The sequence below is a fragment of the Panthera onca genome, chromosome C1 (assembly GCF_046562875.1).
Source record: "Panthera onca isolate mPanOnc1 chromosome C1, mPanOnc1 haplotype 2, whole genome shotgun sequence".
NCBI classification, from domain to species: domain Eukaryota; kingdom Metazoa; phylum Chordata; class Mammalia; order Carnivora; family Felidae; genus Panthera; species Panthera onca.
The window spans coordinates 175569073-175591726 of record NC_138346.1 but is presented as its reverse complement, the minus strand read 5'-3'; the positions used below and the strand labels follow the sequence as shown (position 1 = coordinate 175591726).

Genomic DNA, 22654 nt, shown 5'->3' with positions numbered 1-22654 from the left:
AAGAAAAGGGAGAATGGAGAGAGCAGCATGTCCTCAGACCCTCCAGTGGGAAATGGCCCATCATGCTCATGGCACTGAAGGATGGCAACAGCGTGAGAGCAGGGAATTGTGCCCTGACAGGATGTCAAAAAAGTGGGCAGACACCAGATCACAGAGGACTTTGACATCATGATGAGGATTTTGAACTTCAGTCTATGGGTACTAAAACCCAACCAACCAACCAACCAAAAAACACCGGAGGGTCTTAAAAAATGGGAGTGCAGGGGAGGAAAAATCATCCTGGTGGCTGTGCAGAGAAGGGATTGGAGGAAGCTCAGGTGGAATGTCTTGGCCCACAGGAGGCCACAGCAGTGATCTCATGATAGATAATGGTGCCTTAAATTAGGGTGCTGGTAGCAGAGGTACTCAGAAGGGAAGATATTTGAGACATATCTTGAAAGTAAAATGGACAGACATTTCCAAAGCACTGGATATGGGGGCGAGCGGAAGGAAGGAATTAAAGACCATTGCTAAGTATTTAGCTTGAGCAACTGCCTGTTATGATGGCTCTACTTTTGGATGTGGGTGAACCAGAGAAGCTGGTTAGTAGAAAAGGAAGAGCTGAGGTTTGGAGCCATTAAGTTTGCCATGCCCCAGGGGCACCGACCTAGTGGAGATCTAAAGTGGGGCAGCTGGATAAAGAAAAGAGGATTTCAGAGGAGTAGTCTAGGCTGAAGATTTACATTTAGGAGGTATTAGCAAGGGAATACCTTGCAAGGGGAAGCCAAGGACATGGATCTCACCGTCCTAAGAGTAAGGGAAACAGGAAGAGAAAAGAAATGCAACATTGGGGCCTGAAACATTCCAGTTTTTGGAGACGTCAAAGAGAACGGGCCACAGAGGGAGGGAGGAAACAGGGAAGTGTGATGCTGAAGAAATCCCAAACCGGATGATTTCAAGAAGGAAACAATGGCTAACAGAGGGGGAAGTTAAGACCAAGCCAGAAAACTTTCTACGGGATTTAGCAACATGGAGGTCGCTGGAGACTCAGCAAACTTTCAAAGGCCATTTAGAGTACCTCAGTTTCATGATGTGATTTCCCTGTAAGAACTGAATGGATCTGCCTCAAGATTATATAATCAGTGACAATCAGCCTTAAATATAAGCTGAGTCAATTTATTAGGATGATCCTCTGGCAATAATCAGGGTTAGGCCTTCTAATCTTCTAGCCTAAAATTGGTAGCTGATTAATCATTTTTTGATTTCAGTTGCTGTGGTGGCCACATTCTGGGGTTAGGTATTTGACTCGCAGATTCCATGTTTAACTCTAGGTTTTAGGCCAATGTGCCATTCTATTTAAAAAAGCAGATGGGTAGCATCTCACTAACCCACAGCCCTATGCAGAGTAGACATTCAATACCTTTTTGATGAAGGTGGACAGTTTTGATGAGCATGTACAGGGTTGAGAAGATTAGAGAGTAGAAACTGACATGTACATCAGGCTTGTGCTTGGGGCTTTACATACATGATTTTACTCCATATTCAAGACATAGGTTATTATACTATTTTTCAGTTATAATAAAATGAAAGTTCAGTAAGGGGCAGAAACTGGGTTGCAATGCATGTTTGGTAGACTCACAATCACTTGGTGTTCTATCAGTGTTTCCTCAATTGTGTTACACAATCTTATAGACATTACCTGAAAAAAAGAAATGATGTTTTCAAAAAATTGGGGAAATGTTGGGTTGGGTAGATTAGAATGCAGGACTTCTCAGGGCCTTTAATATGTTGCAGTTTAAATTTCTGAGAGTAGCATGTTGTATGCAATTTATCTGAATGTATTTGACCATGTCATTTTTCTTCTCTTCCTTCTCAACCCTAGGTTGAGCACTCCACAGAGCACACTTTGAGAAATCCTGCAATAGTACTATATTGACCGGGGGTGATTCTATAGATTAAAAAATCTAAAAGCCAGATGGTTAAAGAAACTTGCTCATAGTAGATAGAAAAGTAGATATAAACTAAAAACTAGAATCAAAGACTCCTGACTCCCAGTGCTCTGTATTAAATGTGTTATTGCTTGAGTAGATTCTCAGCAGCTAGGAGACGCTTCTTTTATTTTTTTGGAGACGGGTTAAAACTATTTGCCAAGATTTACTAGACCACAGATTTATTCATGGTTCCCTAAGTGATTGAAAAATGATACAATTATTTTGCAAAGCCATTTGGCCGTAAGTGTCATAAGCCTTCAAATCACCTGTATCCTTCAACCTAGCCATCCCACTCCACAGGATATATCTTCAGGAAATAAGAGGATATGGAAACATTGGGTGCCCAATAATCTAATTGTTTGATGTTAGAGGAATGGAACCATGTGTAGTCATCATAAGTAGTTTACATTTCTGCTATGATATTAAGTGGAAAATCAGGATGTAAAATGTAATACTCAGTATGACCTCAATTATATTATGAAAATAAAGCAAAAGGAAATATAACAAAATATTAATGGTGGCAGGGTTGGGGGCATTTTTTTTCTTTTATAATCTCTTCTATGTTCTCTTTAAAGAGAATGTATTACTTTTGTAATAAGCAAAAAATAAACTACATTTAAAGATTCACTGCACTGATAAGAGAAAATGCTGGACATATTGATATTGGCTAAAAGGTTGGAGCCTTGTAATGACTTAATGAATGGTTCTGTGTACCTTCTGTACTCTTGCTTCAGTGATAGCATTACTGTATGTGCTTCTGTCTAGACATCATGTCACAAAGCTTTTAAAACGACAGCAACACAGCATTGCTCTGTCTAGGCTTTTGCTCCCATCCATTAATACTGTTTCCTTCCATTTTGACATCATAATGCAGTCTCAGTGGGCTTGCACTGACATTACCTTGACAATTCCATAGTGAGAAGCAAACTATTGCTTGAGTCATTTTCTGTTCCCAAACCTTTACTCTGTACCTTCTCTGCCACCTTTTGATGATTAGAACCCTGTCTTTCTCCATGTTCCTATACCTCAAGCTTTTATTATTAGGAAATCTATCAGAAAAATGACAGATGGGCAGAACCTTGAGCCATTTGAATGTCTAATTACCAGAATTATTTACTTAGCTTCTAACCGGAAATCGAGTTCAAACAAGTCTCTACATTCTATTCTGTCATTCTATTTCCCAGAAATTGGTTTCCTTCTTTCCCTTCTTTTCTTTCCTTCCATCTCCTCTCCCTTCCCTCCCCCCTTCCTTCTTCTCTTCCTTTTTTCTCCCTCATCGTCCCTGCTTTCCTCCCACCTTCTCTCCCTTCTTTCTTCCCCTCCCCCCTTTCCTAAATATTCACCGAATACTTTCCTTGTATCTGGCACCATAATAGGTGCTGGGACGTCAGCAGCAAATATACAGGCAGTATCTGCCTTCATAGAACTTATAATCTGGTGAAGACAGAAACTGTACAAATATTACAAGTGTGATAATTAAGTTTTGAGAAAATGGGCAGAGATTGACCACATCATATGAAGGCAGGTATATAACTTATCTGGGTATTGAAAAATATTGCCCTAGGAACTGATATTTATGATGAGATTGAGTTAACCAGGTAATGAGGTCGATAGTTCATTCAGGGTTGGGTTTTACAGGTGGGTGTGATCAAGGGAACAGTGGAGTCCAGGAATTTAGGGCACAGTTATGATTTCAAAATGACAGACCATGGAATCAAAACTCGTTATAAAGAGAAATGAAAATAGGAAAGGATCTTCCTGAGAGAACGCTTAGGTGTCAAGAGACTAAAAGCCCCAAAGAGGTCCAAATAAAAGTGCACTGGGAATCTTCGAGCATAAAATATAGAGGGAGAAGAGACTGTGGCGCCCCCAGATATTCACAGATGACTGAGGAATTAGTGATTTGGAGGAGGAGCTGTTTCAGAGAGTGAGAAAGACCCGGATGTGACCATAGAAGACAGCGGAGTGAGGAAAAGGTCATTGGAGATGAGGACAAGGAGTGACCGAGGGGCAGAGTGTTGGATAGCTCATTTATGGGGATGATGAGGTCTCCCACGGCGATGGAAGGAACTGCGGTAGAGGGAAAGATTGTGAGCTGAGCACTGAAATTTTCTTTGGAGGGATAGTAGCACTGGTTTTACACACTAGTGTCATTTGATAGATCAGAGTTTCTCAAAGTGTGGTCTATAGGCCCCAGGGAGTCCCCAGGATCTTTTCAGAGGGAGTCTGTGAGTTCAAAACAATATCACAATAATACCAAGTCAGTTGGCCTTTTCACCGCGCTCATACTTTCACTGATGGTGCAAAAGTTATGGTGGATAAAACTACTTTGGTCGTGGTACAAATCAAGGCAGTGGCAGCAAACTCACAGGAAAGAAATTAAGTTTTCCTTAAGAAAGTCCCGCCTGAAACAGTAAAAGTTATTAATTTTATTAAACCTCAATCTTTGAATACATGTTATGTAGCTGTTCTATGTGACAAAATGGGAAGAATGCATTAAGAACTTCTGCTGCACTGAAGTATGATGATTGTCTTGAGAAAAAGCAATTGCTGGAATAGTTACATCAGAGTAGCCACTTGGTTCCTGGAACATTGTTTTTACCTGACAAGATAGCTGCGAGGCTGTGGTTATTCAGGCTTAGCTATTTGGTAGACATGGAACAGGGAGCCCATCACTTCATGGAAACCAAATAACCAAATAACAACATGTGAGCTTTCCAACAAAAATTAAAAACTTGGAGGGACGCCGGGGTGGCTCAGTTGGTTAAGCGTCTGGCTTCAGCTCAGGTCATGATATCACAGTTCATGAGTTCAAGACCCACGTCAGGCTCTGTGCTGAAAGCTCAGAGCCTGGAGCCGGCTTCATATTCTGTTTCTCCCTCTCCCTCTGCCCCTCTCCTACTCACACTCTGTCTCTCTTTCTCTCTCTCTCTCAAAAATAAATAAACATTAAAAAAAATTAAAAACAAACCTTGGAAACCATATCCACTACTATGAGCTTGATGAGATCACTGGTGATATTAATAAATTTGACGTTTTTATACTGTAGAGTGAAATGTGTTACTATTTTTAAGATATGCATAGTGAACCATCAGTTTCCAAGTTTCCAATGCCTGATGTTAAAAATCATGTGTGAGTGACAGGTCCATTCAAGGTACACACAGACCAGTGGACTTTAATGCAACGGGGTGCAAAAAAAAAAATTCATTGACATGCTTTCAGATTCCACATTGCAACCAACATTTAAGAAATTACCACTTGTCAGGGTATCTGGGTGGCTCAGTCAGTTAAGCATCTGACTTCAGCTCAGGTCATGATCTCGTGGTTCATGAGTTTGAGCCCCGCGTTGGGCTCTGTGCTGACGGCTCAGAGCCTGGAGCCTGTTTCAGATTCTGTGTCTCCCTCTCCCTCTGCTCCTTCCCTGCTCACACTGTCTCTCTGTCTCTCTCTCTCTCAAAAAATAAACATTAAAAAAACAAAATAGAAAAAGAAATTGTCAACTTGTCAAGTTGTAGTGTAGTATGAAAGAATACCCACAATTACCTAAAAAGGAGTATGAAAATTTCCTCACCCATCTAGAATTTTCAGCTCCATAAATATATAAATATATGAGGCTGATTTTTCTTCCTAAACCTCAACAAAAGCAATGTAAAGCGACAGACTGAGTGAAGAAGCAGAAAGGAGAATCTAAGTGTCTCCTACTAACCTAGACATTAAAGACATTTGCAAACGTGTAAAACAATGACACGCGTTTCACCAATTATTTTTCTTGGAAATGTGTTTTCAAATAAAATTATGGCATATATTGTAATACGTAATGGGTTTGTTATGATAAATTTAAATAAGGACATTGTTATATTTTCTGTTTCGATTTTGAATTTTGAATCAGTAGATAGCCCACTTAAACAAAGGCTCTTCGGAGTCCTCAGTAATACGTTAGAGTGTAGAAGCGTCCTGGGATCTAAGTTTGGAAACCATTCTTAAAGATGAACATCACTTTCCTGACTATCCCCTGGATCCTTGTCTAGGGTTTCAGACTGGACGCCATCATTCATTCTGACTAGTAGCTCATGGAATGATTAGCGTCAGATTTGGAGCACCTTTTTTTTTTTTCTATACTAGGGTGATAATTGTGCCATTTGTCACCGCAGAGGCTGCCTGACTCTCAGAAGTTATGATAATATTGGTAGTAACAGACAATCTTCCTACTTTGCTCAGTGGGCTGACCAGGCTGTGACACTGTGGTAGAAGCAATGACGCTTCTAGCCAGGCATGCTTGTGGCTTGTCCACCTTACCCTGTGTGACCCGGGTAAGCTCTTTAACCTCTGAGGAGGCAGCAGAGGGTAACAGAAAGAACATGGCCTTGTAGACAGGCCAGTGTCTACCTTTTACCTCTGTTACTCCAGGCAAGGCTCTGACTGTCTCAGTTTTGTTGGCTGATTTATAAAATGAGGAAGCAGCCGCATTATGGGGAAATGAACATGGTCTTTGCCATCAACCTGGGTCAAATTCTGCCTTTGTCACCCTTGGGCTATGATTTCTGGGGCTACTTAGCTCTTAGAAATCTCAACTCTCTTCTATACAAGTAGGGCTAATAATATATACAGCCTAGGGTTGTTGTAGATATTAAATGAGATAATCCATGGGACATCTTAGCATGTAATAACAAAAGCCAACCTTTAACAAATACTTCATAAGCATTTTAACATGTTTTCAATAACACCATTAGGCAATGTTATTTTTAACCAAGTTTTACAGATGCGAAAACTGTAGCTCAGAGATGTTAAGTAACTTGCTCAAATTTTCAAAGTCAGCAGGTGGCAAGATTCAAAGTCAGTCCTCTTACTCTGAACCCCATGTTCTTAACCACTGGGCTTTCTGCTACTCTGACTCTTCAGAAAAAGTTAGTTCTCCTGGTTCCTTGAAAATATAAATAAAATTGATAAACTTTTAGCGAAACTCATCAAGAAAAAAAGAGAGAGTAGTATTCCATTGTATATATAGAGCACGTCTTCTTTATCCATTCGTCAGTTGATGGACATTTAGGCTCTTTCCATAATTTGGCTATTGTTGAAAGTGCTGCTATAAACATTGGGGTACAAGTGCCCCTATGCATCAGCACTCCTGTATCCCTTGGGCAAATTCCTAGCAGTGCTATTGCTGGGTAATAGGGTAGTTCTATTTTTAATTTTTTGAGGAACCTCCACACATTTTCCAGAGCAGCTGCACCAGTTTGCATTCCCACCAGCAGTACAAGAGGGTTCCCCTTTCTCCACATCCTTGTCAGCATCTATAGTCCCCTGATTTGTTCACTTTAGCCACTCTGACTGGCGTGAGGTGGTATCTCAGTGTGGTTTTGATTTGTATTTTCCTGATAAGGAGTGACATTGACTATGTTTTCATGTGTCTGTTGGCCATCTGGATGCCTTCTTTGGAAAAGTGTCTATTCATGTCTTCTGTCCATTTTTTTTCACTGGCTTATTTGTTTTTCAGGTGGGGAGTTTGGTGAGTTCTTTATAGATTTTAGATATTAGCCCTTTATATGACATGTCATCTACAGCAATGGTGATGGAACTAGAGGGTATTTTGCTAAGTGAAATAAGTGAGACAGAGAAAGACAGATACCATAGGTTTTCACTCATAAGTGGATCTTGAGAAACTTAACAGAAGACCAGGGGGGAGGGGAAGGGAGGTGGAAGGTACAGAGAGGGAGGGAGGCAAACCATAAGAGACTCTTGAGGACAGAGAACAGACTGAGGATTGATGGGGGGTGGGGGAGAGAGGGAAGTGGGTGATGGGCATGGAGGAGGGCACTTGGTGGGATGAGCACTGGGTGTTGTATGGAAACCAATTTGACAAATTATATTTAAAAAGAAAAGAAAAGAAAAAAAGAGTACCAAAATTGATAAAATCAGAAGTGAAAGAAGAGAAGTAACAGCTGACACCACAGAAATACAAAGGGTTATAAAAGGCTACTACAAAAATCACATGCCAACAAATTGAACAGCCTAAGAGAAATGGAGACATGCCTAGAAATCGGCACTCTTCCAAAACTGAATCAGGAAGAAATAGAAAATCTGAACAGACCAATTATTAGTAACAAAATTGAATCAGTAGTCAGAAAACTCCCAACAAGCAAAAGTCCAGGACCAGATGGATTCATAGGTGAATTCTATGAAACATTTAAAGAAGAGTTAATACTTATTTTCCCTAAACTATTTCAAAACTAGAAGATGAAAGAAAGCTTCCAAATACATTTTACAAGGCCAGCATTACCCTCATACCCAAACCAGACAAAGACACTATCAAAGAAGAAAAGTACAAGCCACCTCTGCTGAACATGGATGCAAAAATCCTCAACAAAATATGAATAAAACCACATTCAACAACACAATAAAAGGATCATTCACCATGATCTACTGGGATTTATTCCAGGGATGTAAGAATTGTTCAACATCCATAAATCAATCAACATGATACACCACATTAACAAAATGAAAAATAAAAATCATATGATTATTTCAAAAGATGCAGAAAAAAGCGTTTGACAAAATCCAACATCCATGCATGATAAAACCTCTCAACAAAGTGGGTTTAGAGGGAACGTATCTCAACATAATAAAGTTCATATATGACAAACCCACAGCTAACATCATACTCAATAGTAAAAACTGAGACCTTTTTCTCTAACATCAGGAATAAGACAAGGATGTCCACTCTTACCACTTTTACTCAACATGATCATAGAAGTCCTAATCACAGCAATCTGACACTAGAAAGAAATAAAACACATCCAAATTGGCAAGAAAGAAGTAAAACTGTCACTATTTGCAGATGACATGATACTATACATAGAAAACCCTAAAGACTCCCACCAAAAAACTATTAAAAGTAATAAATAAATTCGGTAAGGTTGTAGGATGCAACATTAATGTACAAAATTGCAAGCTCTCCTCTGTACTTGTCTCTCTAAAATTAGAATAACTTGATCCACATAGGACTGATATAGATTTAAAAGAGTTAATTTATATAAACCCTCCGCATCACACCTGCATACAGTAGGAACACAATAAATTTTCATTCTTCATTTCTCAAAACTGTGATTGGCTGGAAGGAAAACTTGTACAGCCTTTTCCTTTGCTTAAATTTTGCATCTCAAAATTAATGCAGGGAGATGAAAAGAGTTTTGGAGACGGACAGTGGTGATGGTTGCACAAAAATATGAACGTACTGAATGTCACTGAACTGCACATGTAAAAATAACTAGGATACTCGCACTTACATAATGTGTATTTTACTTCAATAAAAAAATAGAAAAACAGAGAAAGGGCACGAGGCCACATATCTTTCATTTTAAAACCAGGACACTTGTTGGGATGAGCACGGGGTGTTGTATTAGGGGATGAATCACTGGATTCTACTCCTGAAATCATGATTGCACTATATGCTAACTAACTTGGATATAAATTTAAAAAAAATAGTACATGCAATTCTTTTTTTTTTTTAACGTTTATTTATTTTTGAGACAGAGAGAGACAGAGCATGAACGGGGGAGGGTCAGAGAGAGAGGGAGACACAGAATCTGAAAGAGGCTCCAGGCTCTGAGCCATCAGCACAGAGCCTGACGCGGGGCTTGAACTCACGAACCGTGAGATCATGACCTGAGCCGAAGTCGGACGCTTAACTGACAGCCACTCAGGCGCCCCAGTACATGCAATTCTTAAGAAGGAAGATAAGATCATGCAAATGTTGGAAGCGCCCTTACTGCCAAGCCTTCCAAGTAAGAATCCCTGTGTTTGTTGACACACCCTTCCTGCTCTATCCCCACTCCCACCAGGTAACCTGAAGGGTAAGAGAATATAGTGTGGCACTGTTGTACATTCTGCAGGTACCTAGATGCCCAAATCAACGGGCAAACATTACAAATTAAAGAATTCAGTATCTGATACAAACTGGTAAGGAAGAAGTAAAACTCTCACTCTTTGCGGACGGCGAGATAGTATGTATGGAAATTTTGAACGATTCCCCCCCAAAACTACTAGCACTGGTAAATGAGTTTAGGAAAGTTGTAGGGTACAAAATTAACATACAGAAATCTGTTGCATGTCTATACACTAATAATGAAGTGGCAGAAAGAGAAATTAAGGAAACAGCCCCACTTACAATTGCACCAAAAATAATAAAGTACCTAGAAATAAACTCAACCAAGGAGGTAAAAGACCTGTACTCCAAAGACTATAAAACATTGATGAAAGGAATTGAAGGTGATGCAAACAAATAGAAAGATATTCCATGCTCATGAATTAAGAGAATCAGTGTTGTTAAAATGTCCACATTACCCAGAGCAGCCTACAGATTTAATTCAATCCCTATTAAAATACCAACAGCATTTTTCACAGAACTAGAACAAATAATCCTAAAATTTATATGGAACCATAAAAGACCCTGAATAGCTGAATCCAGCTTGAAAAAGAACAACAAAACTGGAGATATCATAATCCCAGATTTCAAGATATACTACAAAACTATCGTAATTAAAACAGTATGGTACTGGCACAAAAATAGACACATAGATCAATGGAACAGGACAGACAGCCCAGAAATAAACCCATGCTTTTATGATCAGTTAATCCATGACAAAGGAGGCAAGAATATGCAATGGAGGAAAGACAGTCTCTTCAACAAATGGTGTTGGGAAAACTAGACAGCCACATGCAAAAGAATGAAACTGGACCATTTCCTTACACCATACACAAAAATAAACTTAAAATGGATTAAATATCTAAATGCCATACCTGAAACCATAAAATTGCTAGAAGAAAGCATAAGCTGTAATCTCTTTGACATCACCTGTAGACACATTTTTATAGATATATCTCTTTTGGCAAGAGAAACAAAAGCAAAATTAAGCTATTGGGACTACACCAAAATAAAAAGATTTTGTGCACCGAAGGAAACCATCAAGAAAACAAAACACAGTCTACTGAACGGGAGAAGATATTTGCCAATGATACATCTGATAAAGGGTTAATATCCAACACCAACTCAACATCAAAATACCAAATAATCCTATTAAAGGTGGGCAGAGGACATGAACACACATTTTTCCAAAGAAGACATACAGACTACATGAAAAGATGCTCCATATCACTAAAAGGAGGCAGATGCAAATCAAAACCGCAATGAGATACCACCTCACACCTTTCAGAATGGCTGAAATAAGAACCACCAGAACTAACAAGTGTTGCCAAGGATGTAGACAAAAAAGGAACCCCAAGCACTGTTGGTGGGAACACATGCTGGTGCAGCCACTGTGGAGAACAGACTGGAGTTTCTTCAAAAAACTGAAAATAGAATTACCGTAGGATCCAGTAATCCCGCCACTAGGTATTTACCAAAGGAAAATGAAAACACTAATTCAGAAAGATATGTGCACGCCTATGTTTATTGCAACATTGTTTACAATAACCAAATATGGAAGTAACTCAGGTGTCTGCTGATAGATGAATAGGTAAATATGTGGCATGTATATATATATATATATATATATATATATATATATATATACATATATATATATAATGGAATATTACTCAGCCATAAAAAAGAATGAAATTTTGCCATTTGCAACAACGTGGATGGAACTAGAGAGCACAATGCCAAGTGAAATAAGCCAGACAAAGACAAACACCATATGATTTCACTCACATATGAAATTTAATAAAACAAAACAAATGAACAAAGGAAAAATGAGAAAAAAGAAAAAAACAGACTCTTAAATACAGAGAACAAATTGGTGGTTTCCAGAGGGGAGGTGGGTAGGGGGATGAGTAAAATAGGTAAAGAGGATTAAGATTACACTTATTCTGATGAGCACTGAGTAATGCATAGAATTGTTGAATTATTATATTTATATACCTGAAACTAATATAACACTGTATGTTAATTATACTTGAATTTTAAAATGATAAAAAAAAGATAAAAAATTTCAACATCTGTTTAGCCCTCTTTTAGGGCGTCTTCTTTAAGATGGAAATCCTGTCATTTGCAACAACATGGATGAACCTGGAGGACGTTATGCTAAGTGAAATAAGCCAGACAGAGAAAGATAATATTGCATGATTTCTCTTCTATGTGGAATCTAAACAAGTGTAACTCAAAGAACTAGAGAGTACAATGGTGGTTACAAAGGACTGGGGACATGGGGAGGAGTTGGTCAAAGTATACAAATTTATAAGATGAATAAGTTCAGGGGATCTAATGTACAACATGGTGACTACAGTTAATAGTACTGTATTGTGTACTTGACATTAGCTAACAGAGTAGATCTTAAGTGTTCTCACACACACACACACACACACACACACGTTAACTATGTGAGGGAATAGATGTATTAATTAGCTTGATTGTGGTGATCGCTTCACAATGTACATCAAACCATCACATTGTGCATTTAAAATATATACAATTTTTTTCATTTATATCTCAGTACAGGTGAGGAAGTATTAATCTGTTTTCATATTATTGAGATATCTTCCTATGAAAAGACCTTTTTGAGTTTACAACAAAAATAAAAATTACCGTAATATAAATCTTAAAAATTGAAGTAAGGATCTTTCCTCTTTACAGGAGAGTAAGTCGGGCCGTTCAGAGTTCCACCTTGACAGCACTTAACTGCCAGCTGAGCACCTGGTCTGAGTGGACAGAATGCTTTCCATGTCAGGACACAAAGGTAAGACATTTTTAACCAGGTTGGGGGCATTCGATATTTGAATGGTGAACTAGGCATTTAAAGGGAGACAAATAGGTCTATAAATCTGAGATCTGGGTCGAAATCAGGTCTAGAAATAGGTATTTGGAAGCCATGGGGACACAGATGGTGGAATTTTTCTGCTTTTGTTTATAGGTCATTATGGGGTGAGGCTACATAAGATGTATATGTTAATGGCTGATGTGCAGAGAGGGGGCCATTCAGACATAGGCACACTGATCCCCGTGCCTCTCTGGATCCTGGTCAATCTGTTGCCCTCCGGTGAAGGTCATTTAGAGGGGCTAATAACCTGTGGGGAGCTGAGATAAACCAGAGAATGTTCCTGAGGATTCTACTTTCATGGCTTAAAAAGGCTGACACACCCAATCAACAGACAAGAGTCTATCTTGCCCACCTAAGTGGTTTTGAACGGTCCAAAATGGTCACTAAACCCAGTGTCATCTCAAAGAAAGGGGGACTTTGGGAGCACCTGCTCTGCTAGGGCGGAGTATTAAAATTCTGACCTTGTTCATAATTACTGGCTCATGGTAATAATAAAAGGCAGAATAACTCCTGTTTTATTACTATTTTAAAATCTCTACAGACAACACATGCCTTTACTGGATGTACCCAGGGTAGGACGTCTCCAGGCTCCCACCTCTCCCAGTTGGAACACCATTGCCTGAACATTGTCTATTGGTACATTACTGTCAAGTCTAAGTGGTTACGCTCTGATTCTACCACTCGGATTCTGACTCTGCATCTTACTTGTTATGTTACTTTGGGTATATATTTTATCCTCTCCATGCCTCTGATTCCTTATCTATAAATGGAAGTAGGAATTGTACTTACAGCATAGGCTTATGAGTATTAAATGAGTAAGGTATGCACAGTGCTTTCCATGGCACCTAACATATAGTAAGTGTTCAGTAAATGTTAGCTGTTTGTATAATTACTACACATGCCTCCCTCTCCAACCAGCTGCCACTGCCTGAATCAAGACTTGTTCTTCTCTCCCCTGAGCTTCTGAAGAGTGGGCCTCCAGACCCAGTCTTCGGTGACATGCAGGGCTACCTTGTGAATGAGTTGTTCAAAATCACATGGAATTCAAAATCATTATGGATGGGAACACAATTGGGACTTCATTTATTCAGCTTCAAAGCCTGAAATTATTTATTTTGCCTCTCCTGTCTCTGAGATATGCCAAGGAATCCCAGACTGCCCCGTTCAAAGATATCTGGCTCCCAGAATCTCATTTTGCTTTGATATCCTGTGTTACTTTTCTGAGTCTGCTGTAACAAACTGGGTGGCTTAAAAACAACGGAAATGTATTCTCTCACAGTTCTGGAGGCCAGAAGTTTGACAGGGCCATGCTGCCTCTGGAGGCTCTAGGGGAGAATCTGTTCTTTGCCTCTTCTGGCTTCTGGTGGCCACCGGCAATCCTTGACTTGTGGCCAATCTCTGGGCTCCGCTCTCTACCCCTGTGGCCACATTACCTCTTCTTCTTCTGTGTGTCTCCTTTGTGTGTCTGTGTTAAATCTTCCTCTGCCTTCCCCTTATAAGAACACCATGATGACCGTTAGGGCCTACCTGGTGTAATCTCTTCATTTCAAAAACCTTAATAATATCTATAAAGACCCCTTTTCCAAATAAGGTAACATTTACAACTTTTAAGAACTAGGACTTGATTTCTTTGCATGGCCATTATTTAGCTTATTACATATCCTAAACTGCGTTTTCCCCTCATGTGTTGCTGTGTAGACAGCAGAGAGCACAGGTGAATGACTTACTATTCAAATTAGAATTGAACTTCTCAAAGTAATGACTCAAAAAGACATATGTGTCTTTAAAGTAATCCTTAAAACAAATTCTGTTAATTATGTAAGGGAAAGACCATCCTAGTTTCTTCTTATTCATATGGTTTTTATTCCTCTCAAAATCACCCAAAGATGTGCATTTCTGGAAAGAAATATTATCGACTAGCTAGAAAAGAAAATGATATCTTAATGATACCAACACAGGCACTAGCATGGAGAAATCCCTAAGGGAGTATCTGCACCAACCTTTCGGCAACACAATGTCTTCATTATTTGATAATGACCTAGAAAATGGGGAGTCAGTGGGAATGAACCTCATGACTGCACCATCATTCCAATACAGGAACCAGGGGAAGGTGATAATGTCATTTATAGTTACCATTTATTAAATCATTTCTATATACCAGGCACTGTGCCGATGCTTTAATAAATTCTTAGCTGACTTTCATAGCCAACTGTAAGTGACGGATAGATACCACGGTCTTTGGTTAGGTCACCCATAAAGAAAGAGGCACAGCCTAGATTTGACAGTTGGTCAGTCTGATTCCAAAATGCCCACGTGCCTGATCACTTCACTCTCCTGCTCCCCCCTCCACTCTGTGGAGAGTCATAAGCGATATTAGTGGCCATCTAATCCAATTCCCATTCAGTCATAAATCCTTTTGGAGTAGCCCAACAGCAGGCTAAAAAGATGATATTGATGTGGTAACTCTTATTACTGAGTATATTCAAGACAGCAGGCAAAGTGCTGACTTCTTTACATGTATTATCGCTAATGTTCACAAGACCCCCATATCTCTCATTCTATAGATGAGAAAACTGAGGGTCAGAGATGTTAAGTGATTTACCCAGTGACACATACACAGTAAGTAGCAGAACTGGAATTCTAACCCAGCTTAAAATGGGATTCAGAATACTATTTGATCTCCTAAAGTTGTGGGAATTAAATGAGATAAAGAATATGAAGTATCCAGCTAACAAAACACACTCAATAAATGGTAGTTACCATCATCATCGTTGTGTTGGTAACTGCAGGTCTTAAAACTCTGACGGACTTTTTAAAGAGTGAGAAGGAGATTTGGCTGTATGTTGGTACGCTAAGCACTTCTTTATGTACTGATTTGTGGGGCAAGAGGTTGGAAGAGAATTAAAAGTCCTCATATTTCCAAACCAATTGTTAATCACACTCTCTTCCCATTGAGTTTATAAATCCCTATCACTGTTATTAACTGGGAGGTAGGAAAGGCAAATGGACAGATTTACTCTTCACCTTTTTTGCTACCTCTGTCTTTTTGCCAATGAGCAGTTGTGGAGGCAGAAGTAGACAAGAGGAGGGAGGGGGAAGCTGCAGCTCCACATGTACCCACTGGAACCTTCTGGAAAAACTCCACTGATAATGATGTGGAACCACTTCTGTTTAATGGGCACCAATGATATGTCAGACACAGGGCCAGGTGATTTCCTCACACATTCTCTCATTTAGTTCTCACAACACCCTTTCAAAGTGAGGGGTCATCATACTTTACATATTAGGAAACAGAAACTCAAAGGTAAATGAACACAGGTGAAAGAATCATTAGTAGCTATACTTAGTGAGGTCACCTAGGTCAACCACCTCATTTTACAGATTTGGAAACTGAGGCACAAATTACCAGGCACTGATACTTTACATAGCAAGGAAGAAAGAGGTTCAGGAATAAAAAACAAACACCAGAACCAGATCTATAAATACAGAGAACAAACTGATGGCTGCCAGAGAGGAGGTGGTAGAGGGATGGGCAAAATGGGCAAGGGGAGTGGGAGGTACAGGCTTCCAGTTATGGAATGAGTAGGTCATGGGGATGAAAGGTGCAGCACAGAGAATGTAGTCAGTGTTATTGTAATGGCATCGCATGGTGACAGATGGGAGCTACACCTGTAGTGAGAAGAGTGTAACATAAAGAAGTTGAATCACTCTGTTGTACAACTGAAACTAATGTAATATTGTGTATCAGCTATAGTAAGGAAGAAGAAAGAAAGGGAAGGAAAGAAAGGGAGGGAGGAAGGGAGAAAGAAAGAGGACAAAAGAAAGAAAGAAAAAAGAAAAGAGAGAGAGAGAACAAAAGAAAGAAAAAGGAAGAAAAAGAAAGAAGGAAAAAGAAAGAAAGAGAGGACAGAAAGAAAGATGGAAAGAAAGAAAGAAAAAAGAAAAAGACGAAGGAAAGAAGGAAGGCAGGAAGGAAGAATTGGGCCAGGAACTCACTTTTCTTGTTGCTCAAACCTTTGCTTTCCTACTTATTTATGAACCTTCTTGAAGGAGGGGCTGTGGGCTGAGCCAAGGCAAGAGGCAGCAGAAACTATGGCACCGCACATTCTCTTATTGGACACTTTGCATGGAGCTCTCCATACAGCATGTTTTCTATTGTTATCTATTTTGTCTCCTCAACTAGACTCTAAACTTCTTGAAGGTGGGAATGGAACCTCATATTTCTCTGAATATCCTAGTGTTCAGCTTCCTCTTTCTACACTAGTACCCAAAGCTATACACCATATAGAAAGCAGTATCATGAAATCATAGAGCTCCAAGATTGGTGTGAATTTTATTCTTTCCATACTTCCTTCAACAAGGATTTATTCATATGCAGTCAAAGCTGAACCCAGGGACTGAGATGATGTCTTCATTTCTTGGATGGTCTCTTTTTACATAAGTAGGCTAGATGACCACTTGATGCCCACAGTTCCCAGCAACTTGGGCAAAAAGAAATGGTCTTTTCCAATAGTTCTAAAAGAAAATCTTCAGAGAGAATAATGATTGCCCTAAGGTTGAGCCATGAACCAATCTCTAAACCAATCACTGTAATTTGGCATATGGTGCCCTGGTTGACCTGGCCTGGTTCATACCCACACACTCCTGTGATTTGGGGGGTGAGATCATCCCCACCTGAGCCATATGAGATATGTTCCAAGGAAAGAGAGGATGCCATGACTGGAAGAAATGGTACAGAGGGAAAGCAACAAACATCTCATAAAAGTGCCTCCTGTGTACCTGACCCTAGATCAAGTGCCAAGTGTATGAAGTCAAATAAGACGTGGTCCTTCCTTCACCACTTCTCACCATGCAAAAGTTTCTTAAACTAGTAAGAAAGGTAAATGAATAAGCAGACAAGGGATCACAACCTTATATGACAAATGGGAAGAGAGAAGGAGGTGCAGGGAACTATGGAATATGTTACTTAGGGAAGGCTTTCAGAGGAGGTACACTGTGAATCATGAAAGATGAATAGGTACTAAGTGGTTGAATAAAAGGGAGGGGAGAAGGTCCTTCCTCTCAAGTAAAAAGACCCCAGAAATATTTTGTTTGAGTCTTTCATTGGATGCTTGACGGCCCTATTCAATATCCCTGCTGATGGTTGAGGCACCTCTGGCTGAATACCACCAGTTATGAACATCCCCTCCAAAGACAGCTTTTTAGGCACCTCTCAATCACGAGACAGTTATTCCTTATGTTGAGCTGACACCCGTCTGCACAAATCTTGTTTGATTGATAGACAATGAATGTGTCTGGTTCAAAATCTGATTTAGTACCGATTCCGGAGCCTCCTGCAGCCAAACAAGTTTGGGGGAACCATCTGCAGTGGTGATGTCTGGGATCAAGCCAGCTGTCAGAGTCCCACAGCTTGTCTAGAGCAAGCGCAGTGTGGACAGGATTTCCAGTGTAAGGAGACAGGTGAGTAGCGTTCCAGTGAGATAACAGCTGCGCCCGTCAAACTTAATGTGCAAAACAGTCACTCAGGAGCTTGTGAAGATGCCGACTCCTGAGCCCTTCCCCTAGAAGTTGGCATTCTGTAGGTTTGGGATGGGGCTCAGGAATCTGCATTTTAAGCCGACAAGTAACCCAAGTAATTTTGATGTAAGTTTGTAGGAACATCTGTTGATTCATTTAGAAAAGGTACAATTCACTCATTCATCCATTCATTGGATAAATATTGACTGGGCATGTATGTCCCAGGCAATGTTCTACCTGCTGGGGATACAGAGATGAAAAGATGATGTGCCTGACCTCGAGGTACTCCTAGTCTCTTTGGGAGAGAGACCTACAAGGAGTGATGATAATATTGTATGATAGCCAGCGTAATGGGTGTTTGCTCATGGTCCAAGGGGAGTCTCTGGCAGGGGATGCTCAAACCTGTGCTGGGAAGTCAGAGCAGGCTTCAAAAGGGCACTTGAGTTGGGACTTAGAAAGGAGCAATGGATTTGCTAAGAGAAAGAATATGCAAAAGCACAGGGATTTAAGGACTGGCGATAGTGCAGAATGATTGCAGGTCAGGGCTTTGGGAAGAGAGGTAGAGGTTGGGCCAGGTAGGGAACTGGGGGCTAGACCGTGGCATTTGGAAGAATGGGAATATTTAGGAGCCACAGAAGGATACAGAGAAAGGTCACTGGAGCTGCATATGGAGGATGAATTCTAGAGGGGAGCCTGCTGCAGGGTCTGAACAGGGGGTGGGGGCTACGGGTGGGAGACAGCGAGGCTGCTAGGAGGGCAGAGGCGGTGAGGACAGAGACAGGATGCGACATGATGAAGGTGGGGGAGGGGCTGTTTCAGAAGTAGGGGGCGCTTGGTGACTCTGGATGTGGGTCATGGGAAGAGGGAGGAGTCTGGGAGGCTCTGGAAGCATCCACAGCCTCTCCTCTCTCAGGTCGCTGCCTGAAACGCCACCTCGTGTGTAACGGAGACAAGGATTGCCTTGATGGCTCTGACGAGGATGACTGTGAAGATGTCAGGGTCATGGAAAGCGACTGCAGCCTGTATGACCCCATTCCAGGGTCAGAGAGTGCGGCCTTGGGGTGAGTCCTGCTTCCTGGCTGCTTGGGCCCAGGGAATGGCTTCTCTTCAATCACGAGTATTAGCTTTAGCAACACAAGAGGGTCTTTTAGGAGAATTACTCTGCCGAGTGTCCTGTGAGGCAACTCTCTCTGTCCCCCTAAGGTGGCATATTGGTCCACTCAGGCTGCAATGGCAAAAGAAATGTATAGCTTATACAAAACAAAAATGTATTTCTCACAGCTCTGGAGGCTGGAAGTCCAAGGCCAGGTGATGGCAGAATTGGTTTCCTCTGAGGCCTCCCTCCTTGGCTTGTCGATGGCTGCCATTTCCCTGTGTCTTCACATTGCCCTTCCCTGTGTGTATGTCAGGGTCCTAGCCACCTCTTATAAGGACACCAGTCATTCGAGATTAGGGCCCACCCTAATGGCCTCATTTTAACTTAATTACCTATGTAAAGACCCTCTCACCAAAATCGTCAATTTCTGAGGTAAGGAGGTCCAGGACTTCAACACATAAATGTCAGGGGGACACAATTCAGCCCCTAAGACTCATCAAAGGGGATTCTTATTGATTTTGATCATGACTGTGAGATAAACAGAGTGGAAGCATGAAATAGTGAGGTGTTAACTTGAAAATGAATCCCTGCTTATTGGCAAAAAGATCACAGACCATGACCTTGCTCTCGTGTGATTCAAAGGAGCATTGAAATACACTTCACGAGTGTGCTTTACCTACACGGAACACTGAAACCAGCAGAATGGCCCCACGCCCACTCCCAACAGCTGGTTTTTTATTCTGTTCAAGATCTCAGAAGCCTATCCTGATATCTATTTTTTTTTAATTTAAGCATTTCCCAGTTTTTAAATTTTTAATTTATTGCTACAGAAAGAAAATACGTTTGAGGTAAAAAAATGAAAGTCTTCCTTCGCCCTCCCCGACCCGCATCCCACCCAATCACCCTCTCTCAATTCCTTCCCTGGAACTGACCCCCGTGTAACAGTTTGGTGTAGGACTTTCAGATCATGTAAAAAATGCACCGAAAATATACATTGTATGGAAGCTGTGCCTATATGTATTGTGCATGATAGACATAAGCATATTTTACATAAATGTGATCATATTATACATATTGTATGTAACTTGCTTTTTTAACTTAATATATTTGGAAGATTTCCCCCCATATTTTCTATTGTCTTTTCCTAAGCAACATAATGTTCCATAACAGGGGTCAGCAAACTATGGCCTGAAGGCCAAATTTGGCCTGTTGTCTGTTTTTGTAAATAAAGTTTTATTGGAACACAGCTTTCACCCTACAGTGATGGAGTTGAGCAGTGGCAACAAAGACCTATGGGCTGTAAAGCTGAAAATAGTTCATGTCTGGCCCTTTATAAAAAAAAGGCTGCTGATTCTTCTCCCATAGTATCACTACATGAAAATTTATTTGACTATTGAAAGATGATTATATTGTTTCCCATTTTTTCCCTATTATAAACAATGCTGCAGTGGACATCCTTGTACATGTATCTTTGTGCATGTGTGTATTTCTGCATAGATTTCCAAAAAGTGGCATTTCTCTATATCTTTTTATTTTCATTGGGGTTTCTGCAACCAGCTTGTCTAAATACAAGTAGTCTTAGTAACCTCTTATGCTTAGAGGTTATAGTAAGTCTTAAAACTAATTATTCTTTTGACTTTGTTTGGCTCACCGGAGAGTCTATATTTATAAGCCAAAGGCAGAAACATGTTCAATGGTCGAGAAGATAGAAAAGTAAGCAGAGAAGTAAAGGGAAGGAACACAAATTTTAGTGTCAAAAAATTTTATCTGTGACTATAGGCAAATTGCTTAATTTTTCTGAGCTTCAGTTTCTGCATTTGCAAAATTGTCAGGAGGTTGAAAGTTAACACATGCTAAACGTCTGGTAGAATGTGTATTCAATTCACCATAGCTATTATTACACCACTTCCATTAATATGAAGGAAGAGATGGAGAGAGGAAGGGAAGAAGGAAGTTAACATACCTTGAATTTCTACTATATGCTAGGTGCTCTATAATTACCCATTTATTTCTTCAAGACAGGTTTTATTCATAGTTAACCCCCTGCTCATCTTCTGCCTTTGTGTCTTTTCATGGAGGGAATGAAAAAATATGACACATGTTATGACAGAGGTAATCACTGACTGCCATGGGAACACAGAGGAAGCAATAGCTGTCTGTCCGGGATAATCAGAGAGGGTCAGATAGAGGGGGCAATGTTTGAGTTGGGTATTAAAGGCTGAATAGGAGCTTGAGAGGCAGAGACAAGAAATCATTTTATTATCTATACCATAAGAGGTTTCGATTGTTAGGTCCTGGATCTCTTAGCCAAAGTGAAATGTTTTTGTTCCATTAACTTTCTCTTTTTCTAGAAAATTAAAGCTGTATTTCATCTATGTAACGCTGTTTATGCCTATGTAAGGTTCTACCGTCTGTGGCTTAAAATGCAGTGCCTAGGCAGATGGATGTGAAATGCCCCAGAGAGAAAAGCAAAGGAAAGTATTTCTGGGAGGGTACTGGGCTAGGGGAGAGGAAGAATCCCTTGTTGAGTGCATAATATGGACTATCAACTGGACTTCCATTTTACTTTAATGCTCTCATTTAGACGCCCCAAAAACCATGAGAAGTGGTTTTATTCTGTCTGTTCTTCAAACGAGGAAAATGAACTTCAGAAAGCCATCTATAATGTATCCAAATTCACAGAGCTGGTAGGTGACCAAACTGGAAATTCAACAGGAGTCTCCATGATTTTCAAATTGTACCCTCTGACATTCCAGGCCGCCCTGAAAACAATGGCCTTTCTGAGGGTCAGATTCTCAACTTAGCAACGTGAGTTACACCCAGTATGTCAAGTCTATTTTTTTTTTTTTTTTAACCAGCAAAGCCTTTTTCCTGAAACACTACAAACAAAACCCACAATGGCAGCATTTACTTGCTACTTAATATATGCCAAGTACTTTATGGCTCCTTGTATGTTGCAACTCATATTTAACTCTCTGAGGGCAGTAGTATTGACTGCTCTTTACAAACGATGGAACCGAGGCACAGAGAGGTTAAGTGATTTGTCCAAGATCACACAGCTAGGTGTGGCAGAGCTAGGAAGTGGGCTCAGGCTTCCGGCTCTGTGCCTGGAGTTTTGATAACTGCGGATATTACTCTTTAACTCAAACACCCGATTTTTAGGAGTGCCTTCTCTGTGGGCGCCCTATTCTAGGTGTTGATGGAACCTTCAGCTGCTCTGGTGAAAGGGAACCTGGGGGCCCGGCTCCGCCCACTCT

The 22654-nt window shown here is 40.4% G+C and overlaps 1 protein-coding gene across 1 annotated transcript in view; it reads left to right on the top strand.

Annotated features, from left to right (window-relative positions):
- C8A (complement C8 alpha chain) overlaps positions 1 to 22654 on the top strand; it is a 69121-nt gene that overhangs the window by 8523 nt on the left and 37944 nt on the right. Inside the window, exons 2-4 of the mRNA XM_060625451.3 lie at positions 12601 to 12703; positions 18100 to 18244; positions 19215 to 19362. Of these exons, the coding sequence (XP_060481434.1) occupies positions 12601 to 12703; positions 18100 to 18244; positions 19215 to 19362 (396 nt within the window). The remainder of the gene's footprint in view (positions 1 to 12600; positions 12704 to 18099; positions 18245 to 19214; positions 19363 to 22654) is intronic.